The sequence below is a fragment of the Lissotriton helveticus genome, chromosome 1_1 (genome assembly GCF_964261635.1).
Source record: "Lissotriton helveticus chromosome 1_1, aLisHel1.1, whole genome shotgun sequence".
Taxonomy (NCBI): Eukaryota; Metazoa; Chordata; class Amphibia; order Caudata; family Salamandridae; genus Lissotriton; species Lissotriton helveticus.
In genome coordinates, this window is record NC_136057.1 from 1,517,627,766 (window position 1) to 1,517,643,370 (window position 15,605).

The 15,605-nt window shown below is 42.7% G+C and overlaps 1 protein-coding gene across 6 annotated transcripts in view; it reads left to right on the plus strand.

Annotated features, from left to right (window-relative positions):
• Positions 1-15,605, plus strand: part of PDE4DIP (phosphodiesterase 4D interacting protein) — a 1,524,691-nt gene that overhangs the window by 641,209 nt on the left and 867,877 nt on the right. For all 6 annotated transcript variants that reach the window (XM_078686955.1, XM_078686929.1, XM_078686947.1 and 3 more), the window contains one exon: positions 14,771-14,884. In XM_078686955.1, the coding sequence (XP_078543081.1) occupies positions 14,771-14,884 (114 nt within the window). The remainder of the gene's footprint in view (positions 1-14,770; positions 14,885-15,605) is intronic.

Sequence of the window (15,605 nt, forward strand, 5' to 3'; positions counted from 1 at the left end):
CATATTTTTTGTTTGATACATTGCATTTAAGTAATCGCAAAATTTGCAAATCCTTCAGTGCAATCGCAAAATAAGGAATAGCAAATTTTGAATTAAGGACATTTTAAGTCATTTCCACATGTGCAGTGTTTTCAAATTATGATTTGAAAATCGTTTTTGGGGAAAAGGAATGGTTTGCAAATTTATGACAAGGACATAATGGTGTATGCTTCTCTATAAGGCATTTCACTGTCTCTGATGTCATTTTTCCCATATTACATTATAAGACCTTTCCCCATGGAGCACATTCCTTGTAAATATGCTCCCACCTGTGCATGGTGAATTTAGATTTTGACTGTTTGAGTCACATAGCCATGTTAAAAGTGACCCAAAAAAATTGCAAACGCTTTAAAAAAACACATTCATGTGTCTTAAGCACATTTTAAGTCATTTCCCCGTGGACAGTGTTTTGTAAGTGGCGCAAAAGAGGCATACACCTATCATAAATCTGTCCCTAGCATTTTAAATGATTAATTCATGATGACGATAAGGTGTGGCCTATCCAGAGGTTTGTTTAAGGTGAGGCCTACTCAGGATTGCAGATTAAAGTTACGCTTGATGAAGAATACAGAGGACATAATACATGTAAAGCTCTACCAATGAAGTAAGTAATGTCCACTTCATTGCGCCAGTCATCATAAATGTATCCCTAAGCTTCTTATCTTGTTAGACATCAACCGGCATATGTATCATATAACTATTTTGCATTTCCAAAATAGCAAATTTTAAGGAATAAATAGCGATTCTTTACCATTCCAAATTTGCGATGAGCAAATTGCTAATTGCAAATTACCCATTCATTTCCATGGGCCAGGATGCCCATATGAATGAAGGTGCAATTTGCGATTAGCAATTAGCTCATCGCAAATTAGGAATTTTTCCAAAGGTGCAGGGGTGTCTCAAGAACACCCTGCTGCACCCCTGAAAAAGAAAATTTGGGGGCATATGGCGCACATAAATTTTAACAACATTCCATTACCCTTAAAAACGATTTTCAATTCATAATTTGAAAACACTGCCCACAGGGAAATTACTTAAAATGTCCTTAAGACACATGAAAGTGTTTTTTGAAAGCCTTTGCAATTTTTTTGGGTCACTTTTAACATGGTTATGTAACTCAAACAGTAAAAAACAAAATTAACATGCACAAGTGTGACCATATTTACAATGAATGTGCCCCACGGAGAAAGGTCTTTTAATATAATATGGGAAAAATGACATCAGAGACACAGAAATGCCTTATAAAGAAGCATACACCATTATATCCTTGTCATAAATTTACAAACCATTCCTTTTCCCCAAAAACGATTTTCAAATCATAATTTGAAAACACTGCACATGAGGAAATGACTTAAAATGTCCTTAAGACACATGAAAGTGTTTTTTGATTGCCTTTCCAGCATGGTTGGGTCACTTTTAACATGGCTATTTAACACAAACATTCAAAATCTAAATTTGCCATGCACAGGTGGGAGCATATTTACAAGCAATTTGCGCCACAGAGAAAGGTCTTACATTAAAATGGGAAAAATAACATCAGAGACAGTCAATTGCCTTATAAAAAAGCATACACCATTATGTCCTTGTCATAAATTTAAAAACAATTCCTTTTCCCCAAAAACGATTTTCAAATCATAATTTCAAAACACTGCACATGGGAAAATTACTTAAAATGTCCTTAAGACACATAAAAGCGTTTTTTGATTGCCTTTGCAGCATGTTTGTATCACTTTTAACATGGCTATGTAACACAAACATTCAAAATCTAAATTTACCATGCACAGGTGGGAGCATATTTACAAGCAATTTGCGCCACAGAGAAAGGTCTTACATTAAAATGGGAAAAATAACATCAGAGACATTCAATTGCATTATAAAGAAGCATACACCATTATGTCCTTGTCAGAAATATTATAACCATTCATTTTCCTCAAAAACGATTCTCAAGTCATAATTTGAAAAGACTCCACAGCTCCTATGCAGAAAAACACCCTGTCAGTACTAATACTTCACATTTTCTCCAATTACATTTTCTCAAAGAAACAAAATCTATTTGTAAAACACTTGAGACAAAGCAACATTTGAAAAACACAACTTTCTTCATAATTTTCTCCTTAAAGCACACTATTCTCTATCTAAATTAAAGAAATATTTTCTCACCTTAGCAAATACTTTGAGTTTGAAAACAGTCTCAGAAACACACCAATTTGTCTTCAGCAGAGCAAAAGGTATGCACTCCAGAGTCTGCAACTATCAAAAGCACAGAAATGCTGTAATTCTTCACACATATCTCTCATGTCACCCAATCAAAACTCTTCCCTCACTTTTTTTCAAATGAAAACCCTTCCCCCCTCTGCCATTTCATGCCTTTTCTGCATGGCAACCACCTCTTGGAAGACCTCTGGTGTTTGCAAGTTCACACAACAATGTTGTAATTGAACTCTGAACTCTCAGTGCACCTGCGTATCCACTGCAATCTTTCATTTAATGATTTTTTATTGACCATTCAAAATACATCTTTCAAAGAACTCATCCATGCACCCTAACTTTCTGTTTTCAGCAATCAAAATCCACCAATCACTGTTACTGCTTCATTAACACAGAAACTCCACAGTTTTTTTCATTTTAAACTCTCATTTTTTCAACTGCCATTTCATTGCCACACTTCATCTGACTGCAGCAGAACCTTCTCTCACCATGTTTTCTGTCTGGATTGTTGGATATAGTTATATCCACTGGGCTCACAGGTATGCTGAGAACAGAAAATTACCTAACCTCAATTTACAAGATGTGGAAATTAAGTGGTTTGGCCACAGAGGATTAAAATGTCACCAATTGATACCATTGGTGAAAACCTTTATGCATTTGCCCAAACCTGACCTGTTAATTGTGCACTGTGGAGGTAATGATTTGGGCACTTTGACTGGGGTAGGTCTGGAAATGCTTTTAAAGGACACCTTTGAGCAATTGATGGCACTTTTTCCTCAGACTGCCTTGGTATATTCAAATATATGCCAAAGACAGAAATGGAGGTGGTCAAACCAATTTTGTCCACAAATTGAGAAGTCGAGGAAGCATGTAAACAAATCTGTTTCAGCTTACATGAGAGACCATGGAATGGGCTCCATGTACAACAATAACTTGCGTTACTACATGCAAGATATCTACAGAGGAGATGGAGTTCACTTCTCAGATGAGGGCAACAGAATTTTCACTCTGAATTTAAGACTGTGCATTGGTACCTACTTATAAGTACCTAAATGTACCATAAACCCAAAAGCTCTTCTCAGAGCTACCCTACATCTGATCACTCACAATTATTATTTTACTCTAACTTTTTTCACTAATTTTCAACAAAGTACGCTCCCCGGGGCGCTACCCGGTACGCGAACCGGGAGCTAACCTCGCGAAATTTTTTAAAAAAATGTTTTTTTTCGCACATATAAGCCTCCTCAGCCACCCTCACAAAACCTAGGGGGTCAAGATAAGTCTACCGTGCCCCCTTCTACCCATTCTGAACATTATTTGCCCTCCATTTTGTATCTTAATTCGACCGAAACACAAAATGGTGGACTCCCGTAACGCTTAAGGTTCGCGAACCGGGGCGCTCAACAGTTCGCGTACCGGGTTGCTCCCTGGGAAGCGCACCATCAAAAAAGGTGGGAAAGTAGTTTACAGAAAAAATTTAAATTAAAAAATAATCAACAAAACCAACAATCAATTAACATACAGTATTTGAAAAGTCTATCATTCATTTTTCATTGCAGTACGCTGCCCAGAACGCTTCCCGGTTCGCGGACCGGGCGCTACCCACACAAAAAAACAAAAAAAGAAGAATTTTTTTTTTGCCCCGCGGGGCCCTTTTAAAGCCTCCACTTTAAACCTAGGGGGTCAGGGAGGATCTACTATGCCCCCTTATGGTTATTTCCCCCTTTGTTTTGGCCTCCTCTTGTCTCTCAATCCTACCGAGAGACAAGATGGCGGCCGCTCCGGACTGTTTAGAATGTTGACAGACACCGGAGAGCCAATCAGCTTCGCTACGCGAAGTTCCGGTACGCGTAAGGTCCGCGAACCGGGGCGCTGCCCGGTCCGCTGTTACAGATATATATCTTTTTTTAAACGTTAATTTCTCAAAATCCACTGGAGCACATATATTGAGACCTACAAAAGGCACATCGGGCTACCAGTCCCTACAATTTTGCCAAGTTTCGTGCAAATCCATTCAGCCGTTCGGGCTAAAAGTGAGGCCAACCGCCCTATGGAAAACTCAATGTTAAAAACACGTTTTGGGACCCCCCTTTTTTCTCGACCCCCCCTGGACGAACCCCCGCCCAATTTTCAGGGGCTGCTCAGAAACAAAATGTGCCATTTTCCTGAAAATTTCAGCCAATTCCGTCCACAAACGCCAAAGTTATTAGACATAGAATTTTCAAAAATCCCATAGGGAAAAAATCCTAACTATATATACCTACTGGCGACCGCCAGTAGGTAATATATATATATATATATATATATATTCTCATCACACAAAGGTTGCCCACTGTGAGGAAGCTTCCTGTGTTGTTTGGATATTAAGCGGCTGTTGCTCGGTCGCGAAGTCGGGCCCGATGCATCTCATCAGACCCGTGATGGTTCCAACTAACGCCGTCACTCTTGGAAGACACGCAAGTACGGCGCCATTGCAGGGTGGTGCCGCCCTGGGGGCTCATATTGGCGCCTGGAAAGCCGAACTGGCAACTGTCAAGTGCTGACATCAACCCACTTGGGCTGAATTGGGATTTTATTTTCGCGACGATCAGCAGACCCACTGGGGTAGAGACACATCCACACTACAACGACCAGAAGGCCGTGGGAGGGCCACGCCCATGGAGGCGGGTTGTTTAAAGATGAAACAGGTGTGTGATAAACTTTGCTGATCTTCTCGAGTCCACGCCATTGAGGAAGGGAGGAACACTCTTGAAACGCGTCTGGCGTTACATGGACTTAGATGCTGTTACTTGTCCGCTGCCAGCATGCAAGCCGCCAATAAAATATTTGAGCAAAGCATCGTGTCTGAGGCCTGACTTCACTTGGGGCTTCCTGTGTTGTTTGGATATTAAGCGGCTGTTGCTCGGTCGCGAAGTCGGGCCCGATGCATCTCATCAGACCCGTGATGGTTCCAACTAACGCCGTCACTCTTGGAAGACACGCAAGTACGGCGCCATTGCAGGGTGGTGCCGCCCTGGGGGCTCATATTGGCGCCTGGAAAGCCGAACTGGCAACTGTCAAGTGCTGACATCAACCCACTTGGGCTGAATTGGGATTTTATTTTCGCGACGATCAGCAGACCCACTGGGGTAGAGACACATCCACACTACAACGACCAGAAGGCCGTGGGAGGGCCACGCCCATGGAGGCGGGTTGTTTAAAGATGAAACAGGTGTGTGATAAACTTTGCTGATCTTCTCGAGTCCACGCCATTGAGGAAGGGAGGAACACTCTTGAAACGCGTCTGGCGTTACATGGACTTAGATGCTGTTATTTGTCCGCTGCCAGCATGCAAGCCGCCAATAAAATATTTGAGCAAAGCATCGTGTCTGAGGCCTGACTTCACTTGGGGCTTCCTGTGTTGTTTGTATGTATATATATATATATATATATATATATATATATATATATATATATATATATATATATATATATATATATATATATATATATATATATATATATATATATATATATATATATATATATATATATATATATATATATATATATATATATATATATACCCACTACTGTAACTACCTGTAAGGACAGTAAATACTCTCACGAACCGGGAAGGTGCGCATGTGATCTCAGCTCTTTACACTGCATATTGTAGGAACGAAACAGATGGACCCTTAAACTCTATAATTTGGAGCCAAGCTAATTACACCTATATGTAGGAGCTGTAACTATCTCTGATCCTCTACACCTACCCTCTCTATCAGTGAAAGATGTCTGATGATGCCTACAGGGTTGACCACCTACTGCTGACCACCCCTGTTGAAAAGAAAACACAAAGCGTAGCCATATATAATTGAATAATGATGTAGCCTAGTTCATGACCTCATAAACAAGCAATAAAGTTTATGTCAATAATGAAAAGTTAAGGGTATGACCCTTACTCTGTGTACCCAGAGGGGCAATCATGTGAGACAATTAATTGTGGCCTGGTCCGGTTCTTCAAATACAAAATAAAATGATACTTCAATGAACAAAAAAAGACATGAGTAGTTCCGAGAGTTATAGTCACTCTCCGTGTGTAATGAATAAGAAAGTTAATGGCAGCCGAAATAATTCCCTGCATAAGTCTACGACGGACTCCCCAACAGGGAAGTTCCAGTAATTGCCCACCAAGAGGTAATAGACTTTGTGATCCAGAAGGTTCCGGCAAATGATAAGGATCTACAATTTCCCTCGCAAGAGCCCCTAAATTCAAAGGACTCTCCAACGCAGGGAAAATACAGGTGCGATAATAAAGAAATCCCCAAAGGTTCTTAGCGGTAGCTCACCGAGCTCCGAATGTAAAGAAAGGAAAGCGGTGCCCAAGGCTCCCATACCGGACCAAGGATATGGTGAAACAGCAGAGAAACACATTCCTAGACTTTCAGGTAACCTCGAGAATAATCGGCAGCTTCCCCTGCCGATTCTCCTCTTTTCCGGGTTTGCGGGACGTCGCGTGTGATGGTGTGGCTGATGTCGGACCCTCTCCCCTTCTGGGTAGTGTAGTTCCACGCCGGCCGGCGCCGGCTACTTCACAAGGAGCCTGTCAGTAGACGCCGCTGGTGAGTCCTGACACCCTGAGACTGCTTCCTAATACACACAGTTGATGAGCCCACTCTCATACCCAATCTGGAGACTCGAACGAGATTCAGTGGTAATGTTCTTCACTGGCTCTCCTCCAACTTTTCAAAATAACCCCAGTTTCTTCACATGGACACCTTCAGGTCAGAAAAGATTCATGTCACCTATGGAGTCCCCCAGGGTTCCAACCTGCCTCCTGTCATCTTACCTGTACATGAAGCTGCTTGGTGTTCTACTTTCAGATAACAGCATCAAGATTCACTAATATGCCAATGATACATAACTGTCCTTGAAGTCTCTAAAGTTTGGGTTAAGTGGATGCACCTGGCCCGAGCTGGCTACCACCTACTTAGTCAAACACCTTAGTGACTCACACCGTAGGAAACCGTTGCAGAGAGCCGTGCACAAACCAAGATCAATATATAATCATAACAAAAATATTTTTTAATCCTTTTTATTATTCATCGTTCTCTCAATATCTCCTATAGTTTCTACAAAACACATAGGTACACGACACTATTACAGGAAAGTATGATCCACACACAGATCTTCCACCCTGTCATTCTAATCAATCTTGAAAAAATACAATTTCTCAATGATATTAAATTAAATATTTTGTGTTATTCTTTCTTGTATGTTTAAAAATATCATCGCCCATATGACCACTGCCCACCCATATAGTCACAGCCAACACATGTTTAGCGGTGATAAGCCGCTTCTTCAGGGCAAAATTGTTCTGGAAAATCATTGTTCAAGATAGTACCTAGATTGCCATTTTATCTCCATACTGGTTCAGTCAAAAGCCTTTCACAGTACTGTCCCCTCTAGATCGCTTGAATTCTGATCATCTTCGAACATAGGGTATTCTTACATGTTCTTAAAAATAACAAATAACAGTTCAAAGCTATATTTACTCCAATCCTCCATTTAGCCAAAAACGCTCTGATTTATGTATTAAAATTTTTATGTGCCATTAGACGAAGCAACCAGGATAACATCCCTGTTCCTCTGCTTCAGCTATTCAATGCCTCAAACACTACTTGCAAATCAACCAGACATGGATGTCCAGTGACTACCTGAAGCGCAACCCAACCAAGAATAATAAACAAGATACAGTACAAACCTGGTTTAAAAATATGAACTTTGATGCCTTTGAAACCCCAACTTTCACTGAATGGCGATTCCCTTGGATTCACCCTGGAGACCAATCTTAACCTTAAAGAACACATTGCCAAAAAAACAAACACTCTCTAGTACGGCTCTCTTCTAAAGAACGTCAAATTGTTTCTTCCAGAAAACAACTTGTAAACTGATATTCAAACCATACTACATGGCTTCCCAGATTGCACACTGACACCATTCAGGGGCGTCCTATACATCGCAGCACGCCCCGTCCAGAGCCTGAAGAAATATGATTAAATCATACCCATTCTGATAGAGCTCCATTGGCTCCCCTTGCTGGCCTGATTCATCTTCAAAACCAACTGCATCATTCACAAATCCATCACAACGAGCACTCTGCTTATCTGAACGACAAGCTCGCCATCTTTGGTGGTTCTCTGCACACTCACAGCCAGGAAACCACCAGACTGCACACCAAGAAGTGTAAAAAAGTAAAATAGGACATCAGACCTTTTAAAGCTATGCACCCAGGATCTGGAACAACATTCTCGTATCCATCAGGATCACCCCAGTATTGCTTCAATTTAGGAAGGAGTTGAAGGCTCACAGCTTTAAAGAACACTACCTCACCATGCATTAACGGTTCCCAACCCAGGCTCCTCTCCTATTACTTGTTGACTTTCTGCTGGTATTTGACCATTTACAGTGCTATTCTTCCTTTTGGCTAGGTTTACGCTATAGAAATACCATATACATACATACACACATACGAAAGTATATACATACTGTTAGATTTAGGGGTCTCTAGTTGGCACAGGTAGGTACTTGTGACAAATAGGGACCCTCTCCTCTAGTCAGGACAAGGGGATTACACTCCTAAAATAACCCCTGCTCACCCTCTAGGGTGCGTGGCGCGAGCAGTCAAGGCTTATTTCAGAGGCGTTGTAAGTAAATTAAGCAGTTGTGACCACATACAGTAACCCAGTGTCAACACTACAAATAGACACCACACAGGTTTATATAAAAAATAAGTAGACTATATAGGGTTACCACAAGACCATAAACGACAAAAATACACACTATGATTACTTTAAGATGGTAGATTTCAGCTTAGTTCTGTTCAGTTCTTAGATGCGACACTCTGCGTCAATGTACCTTAAGTTGCGTTGCGCTTCCACGACAAGCAATGTCTCAGCGATGGGAAATGCAGCAAAGTTCAGATACAAAGAAATAAAGACGTGAAGATCTTCCAGATGCAGCATGCTTCTCGGGGATGCGAGAAGTCCTCGGTTCGATGCGTGGACTGCAGCGGCGACACCCTTACGATGCGACGGCAACAGCTCCAGCGGCGACGCTCTTCTCCACGATGCGTAAGGCTTCTGCTCAATGCGACAACTACAGCGGCGACATCCAAGATGCGACGGCAGCAGCTCCGACGGCAGCGCGCTTCTCGGGGATGCGAGGTGCTCTTGGTCGATGCGGTGCAATGCGACAGTTCCAGCGGCGACACCCTCCTGCTTCAGAGTTGCAACGGCAGGCACAGTGACGGCGACACGCTCCGACCTCAATGCGAGATTCTTCTCCTGATGCGGTGCAGTGCGACAACTACAGTGGCAACACCCTTCTTCTTCGGAGTTGCGACGACGGCAGCAGCAGCGACGGCGACACGCTTCCTCTTCGTTGCGGCACACTTCTCTCCGATGCTCTGCAGAGCATCTGTTTTAAAAGCAAGCAAGGACTTTATAACAGGTAGTCCTGATAAAGATGTCAACCCAATACGGAAATGGTCGCAGCTGTGCCTTCACCTGATCAACTCATATCCTGCGACTGTGCAGAGATCAAACTGCTCACCTCCAGCAGGGGCCGCAACCTCCGCCGCCATAAAACCACTAAAAAGAGCAAGGAACACCGCATTGAGGTTGGTTTTAAAATTCTCGGGGAACAGCGCCTTCCTTGCCACATATCATCATGCCCAAAAAGCATTCAGGAGGGCAGTCTCCCAAGAGAAACAGGCTCAGGAAAACCAATACTGGGTAAAATTGGTGTGGGAAAGCAAGCAAAAAAAAGTCAAGGAAATTGTGGTCCCTTGTTAACCACACCAACCTGCACCTAATAAACTCTGGCTCTGCAAACATACAGGAAGCAGAATGGGTAACATATTTAACAGATCACTTTCAGGCACAAGACAACCAGGATTGCAGCAGACCACCTAGGGGTTGCGGGATTGCAGAAGATGTATCACTGAATACCTCCTTGGATACAAATCGGGGACTTACCCCTGCATATGCACTAACCGAGGACCGAGTTGCCAAAGCAGTGACAAAGGGGAGACAAGATGGAGCACCAGGCCCGAATGGCCTGCCACAAAGGCTATTCAAATCGGACATCCCTTTCTGGTCCACGGTGTTACTAAATCTCTTTAATTACACCCTGAGATCACTGACAATCCCGGACTCACGGCGGGGCGCAATAATTCATCCCATTCATAAATCTGGACCACGAGCTATGCCTAACAACTACAGATTAATCGCCCTATTGGACATAGAGACAAAACATTTTGCAGGACTCATTCTGGAGGATCCAAGGCAATCGGTAAAGGACCACGATCTGATTCCCCTGAACCAGACAGGGTTTGTTGCCAATTTAGGAACTACGACAAATTTACTGGCAGTTTCCACTATAATCGACAAAGCTTTATCAACAAGCAGGATGGTCTTTTGTTGCTTTGTCGATTTTAAAGCAGCGTTTGATAGAGTGCCTAGGGCGGCTCTCTGAAAAAAACTGACACAGTGGGGTATTCCAAACAAAATACTGAACCCAATTATTCAACTCTACTCTGACACATGGGTTCGAGTGAAGTTAGGGTCCGGCTCGCACCTCTCGCGAAAAATCATGACCTCACGCGGTGTCAAGCAGGAATGCGTGCTGGCCCCTCTTCTCTTTAACCTATTTATATCCGACCTGTCAAGTACTCTGGACAAGGTAAATAGTCATCCACCCAAAATAGGAGGCGCGGCATTATGTAACCTTTTATATGCCGACGACTTGGCCCTGTTTAGCCTCACTAGAGTAGGGGGTTACAAAGGCTCCTTGTTGCATTATCGCAATACACGATTGGCAATCAACTAGAAATTAATATGGAGAAAACCCTGATAGTCCCATTTGGTAAGAAACACTACAGCGGCGGTGGTTGGTTAATTAATAAAACAAATCTTTCGATTGGCCAATCATACAAATATTTAGGCGTCCACTTGGACACACGGGGCAGCTTTTCAAAGCAAAGCAGTGTGATCGCAGCTAAAACTACGGCCCTAGTGGTATCCTTGGCCAAGCTATCGAAGAAACTTTCAGGTCCAACCTTTGCCCCTTTATTAGAAGTCCTTAGAGCAAAAATTGGGCCAACACTTTCTTATGGCATTGAGACCTTTAAAGGCAAATTGAATACTGCCCTAAACAAATATACAACTAAAATATACAGAAAGGTACTTCATTTACCGAGCACTGCTTCCCCGGCCCAGATTAGATTAGAGCTGGGATTAACCAACTATGAAGCTTTTAACGTGGGTACTTACCTTAAGCTATGTCACAAATTAAGACAGGCCGATCCAGGAACACTAGAATCCCGAATCTGGAAAGAAATCAATGAGACTAATCCAAGGGGAACATTCGGGCGTCTTTTGAATGATTACATCCATCAAATGTCAGTTGCCGACCTTTGGGCTCTTAACCCCAGTCAGACTGTTTTTAAAAATATAATCAAAAAATGTGTAAGACTGAAATCTCTGGCTTCAGACAAAGCTCTTGCCATGAAACGTAGTCATTCCTGGGCGGTAGTCAACTCCTACAAAAGATTGACCCCTGCTGCCTACCTCTCCACGACATTTTCACTTTATCTAAAGCGCTGCCTGATTGCCCTAAGATTGGGAGATTGGCGCTTTCTCCAAAATCTACCCACCTGGCGCCGTAAGAAGGAAGACACAACATGCAGAGGATGCGGGTTAGCAACAGAAACAGTCTTGCATGTGCTCTGCATCTGTCCCTTATTCAATTTCAAACGCAGATGTCTGCTTAAGTCAGAATGGAACAGGTTGGCAGTTCGGACCTGTAGGCATGCCATTATCGCTGCTCTGTCTCCAGAAAATATTGTTTTAAACATAAACTTGTCCAAATTCATCCAGCACGTGTATCGCAACCTAGATAAAACAGACATTGCTGAGGCCGTACTGCTGATTGACAAGATCGAACATGTACTTTAATAGAACTTGCAATGACCGGGAGGGCTAATCTACAAATTGAAATGTTTTAACTAGCATGCTTACGGTTACATTTTATTCTTTTACCATTTTTTATTCATAAAACTGTACATAATGTGATTTGTGTAATCTTTTAAAGATATGGTTTTATATCTAAATAAAGAATTATTACTACTTACTACTAGGTCATGATCTGAAATCTATGGGAGCAGTTATGAATTCCAAATTGTTGCCAACCATTGCATATGGATCGTAGATAATGCTACGCAATGAGGCTCCTCTGTTTGACAAATTGGTAATAAGAGCTTATAACCCTTTAGGATACTAAGGTCGGCCTCGCCTGCGTAACTCCTTTTTCACTTACAAAACAGTCACTTGCCAAGCCGGCGGCATTTGTAAATCTTTGTCATAAATTGCGTGTAGCGGCCGATATCACCTTCGCAAATCTAGTCTGCTCCGAGATTAATTCACAACGGGGAAACGGCTCCCATAAAAAACATCTTGAGAATAGTATTATGTTATTTGAGTTGGGCGACCTTTGGAACTTCAAGATCACTGGTCAAACCTTCAAGAAAGTTGTAAATAATTTGATCAGATTGCAAAGCTGGACCGCAGATAAGGAAATGCTGTCCAAACGTCGTCACGGGTGGCTGGTGTGGAAATCTCATTCAATCCCAAGAGAATCGCTCCTGCTGGCAGCACCTTACGACCGGAAGTTCAAACAGTCTTTTCAGGCCCTCAGATTTGGAGAGATACCCACACTAGACCTCATGCCAAAATGGAGGATGGGTGGCCTATCCGAAGTCCGAACTTGTCATTTGAGTCATCAGGAGACGGAGACTTTGCTCCACATTATATGTATATTCCCAGTGCTGATTAACCAGCTTAGAAGCCTATTAAGGCGAGAATTTCTTAAACGGTGAATCAGGCCCGCACTTGTGGAGTCAATGGACTCAATTGATACAAAGTTGAACATTAGACTAGTGCAGTTCTTGGCTAGTTTAAAACATCACTTAACTTATTATTATTGAGTACTGAATGAACTGGGGGGCTTTTCCCCTTTGAGGCTTCCCTCCACACTTCGCTTTTTGGGGCTTGGGGGCGGCCCGCCACGGGGGACCCGGTGCCCCAACAACTTCTGCACCGACACCGCCCTGCGCCGCATGACCCGGTATGTCTTTCCCTTCACCCTTCTACCAGGTGTCCTCCCTTACAGACTGCCTCCCCCGTCACTGGAGGCCCGCTGGTTAGATTCCTGGGGGCGCAATATCTTCGCCTCTACCAGCGTGACCTTGCGGGCCCTTAACACACTGTGTGTCTTGGCTAAGGCCACTTCTTGCTTGTGGGACTCGGCTGAGTCCTTTCTGTCTGCTGTTTCTTGGGAGGGTGCCTGTGTTCATTCTTGGCTCCGCTCTGGACATTTCAGAGGTGTTTGGTCATACCATGGCTTCTTCTGTGGCCCTTCGCCGACATGCCTGGCTATGAGATGGTGTGTTCCCGAAGAACGTTATGGAACGGTTGGTGGACCATCCTTTTGATGGCACTCTTTTCTTCCATGCCCCTGCGGACTCTGCCATTAGGAGGTTTCTAGAGGGGCTTCGTCGCCCTCCTCCTCCTGGGTCCCTGTAATACCATTTACCAGGGGCTGACGTGTGGCAAGAGATGTCAATTGGGTTTAGGCTTCAATGCAGTTTTGGGGAAAGAACATAGGCACTGGGTACCTGATTAGCAGGAGCCCAGGGCACAATCAGTCAAAGCACATCATCAATTCAGCAAAAAGTGGGTGCAACCATGCAGAAAGAGGGCACTTTCTCACACCCATATCTATATTATCCCAGCATTGGTACCTATCTAGATACACATAAATTTAATGCAGTTTATTCTTATTCTCTTGCTTATGCGTGTATAAATTCTAAGGTATTGTGGCATTTTGGAGGAATGGAGGTAACTAAGTACACTATCACCTCACCGGCTGCAGTTTGTGCATTTTTCGATGAGGTGAGTGAGATGAAGACTTGGCAGGCATGCTTCTTTCCCCACTTCAATCGGAATTTTACCATGAGCCTCTAACTTTGATGACAGTGAAAAATACATGCATGACTCAGAGTTATGAAAGATACCAATACTTGAAACTATAGTTGCAGGTTAGTACATTTTTACCTTTTTTGTGAGAAAAGAGGCCTCTGCTTGAAACCTACCTCCACTAATAGCATTATGTAATTGCCACATCTGAATAAGTTACTAACCCTTTGTAGCTGTTCTGCATTTGTTTCTTTCCTCCTACAGATTCCTCTCCTTTAGAGTATTTTCACCTAGAAAGTGCTTGTCATGAATGGTGAATTAGAGACAGTCCTATGCGTTGTCAATTTTTGTTGGTTTGAGATCGCAAAATGTTTGCTAAATATTGTTCTGGTTTTGCTCCTAACAATCTTTTTTTTTTTTTTATAAATACCATACATCAAAGTGCTATTTCATATTCGGCTTGCAAAGATTAGTTGTGACTACAACTTTATTTTCCCACTCAGGATCACATTTACCTGTTACAGTTCCAGGAAGGCCAAGTGAAAGGCCAAGGCATTAAGGACCCTATGTTAGAGAAACTGCAAGAGAGAATTCGAGAACGAGACAAAGCCCTTGAGGTAAGCGCATGCCTTAGCTACTTTGTATGGTAAAATATTGGGTTGGAGCTTTCAGTATTATGCTAGCTAGGTTCATTCATGATCGCCCTCTCAAACCAGGTAAATTAAAGACGAGCATTTAAGTCATTCAGCATTTTACCTGCAATATACAAGTCACACATCTTTTATCACAGACTGTAGTGTTTAAAATGTTTTATCTATGAGAACTTTCTCATCCAGAAAAAGTGTTTAAGGTCGAAGCCTCATGGCAAAAAAACTTTTTGTGAGCTTTCTGAAAACATATGTTCTCGGCGTCGAAGCATAACAAAGACACAGACTCGGAACCGAAGAAATCTTCGGAGCCGAAAAAGGCTTTGGACTCCAAAAAGTCGTCAGAGCCGAAAAAGCCTTGGAACAGGAAAAACACTCAGACTCCGTCCAATGAAGGCTCGGTTCCGAAATCTTCGGCACTGAGCAAGGACATTTTGCCCACTTAGCCTGATTTTTGGGACCCAAAACAAAAGGCTTTGTTTATTGATCCAAACAAGGGCAAACTAGTCGCCAAGCCTCCAAAAAAGAGGAAACTGGACACTTAAGAGGACCCTTCAATACCTCCTAAGAGTCAGGACATGGGCACTAACACTTAGCCACCTCCTTCTCCTCCTCCAGTTAATCCACACGTATTGATTTCTCCTCCACACTCACCACAACCTATAGTTTCACCTCACACAACAGATCGTGA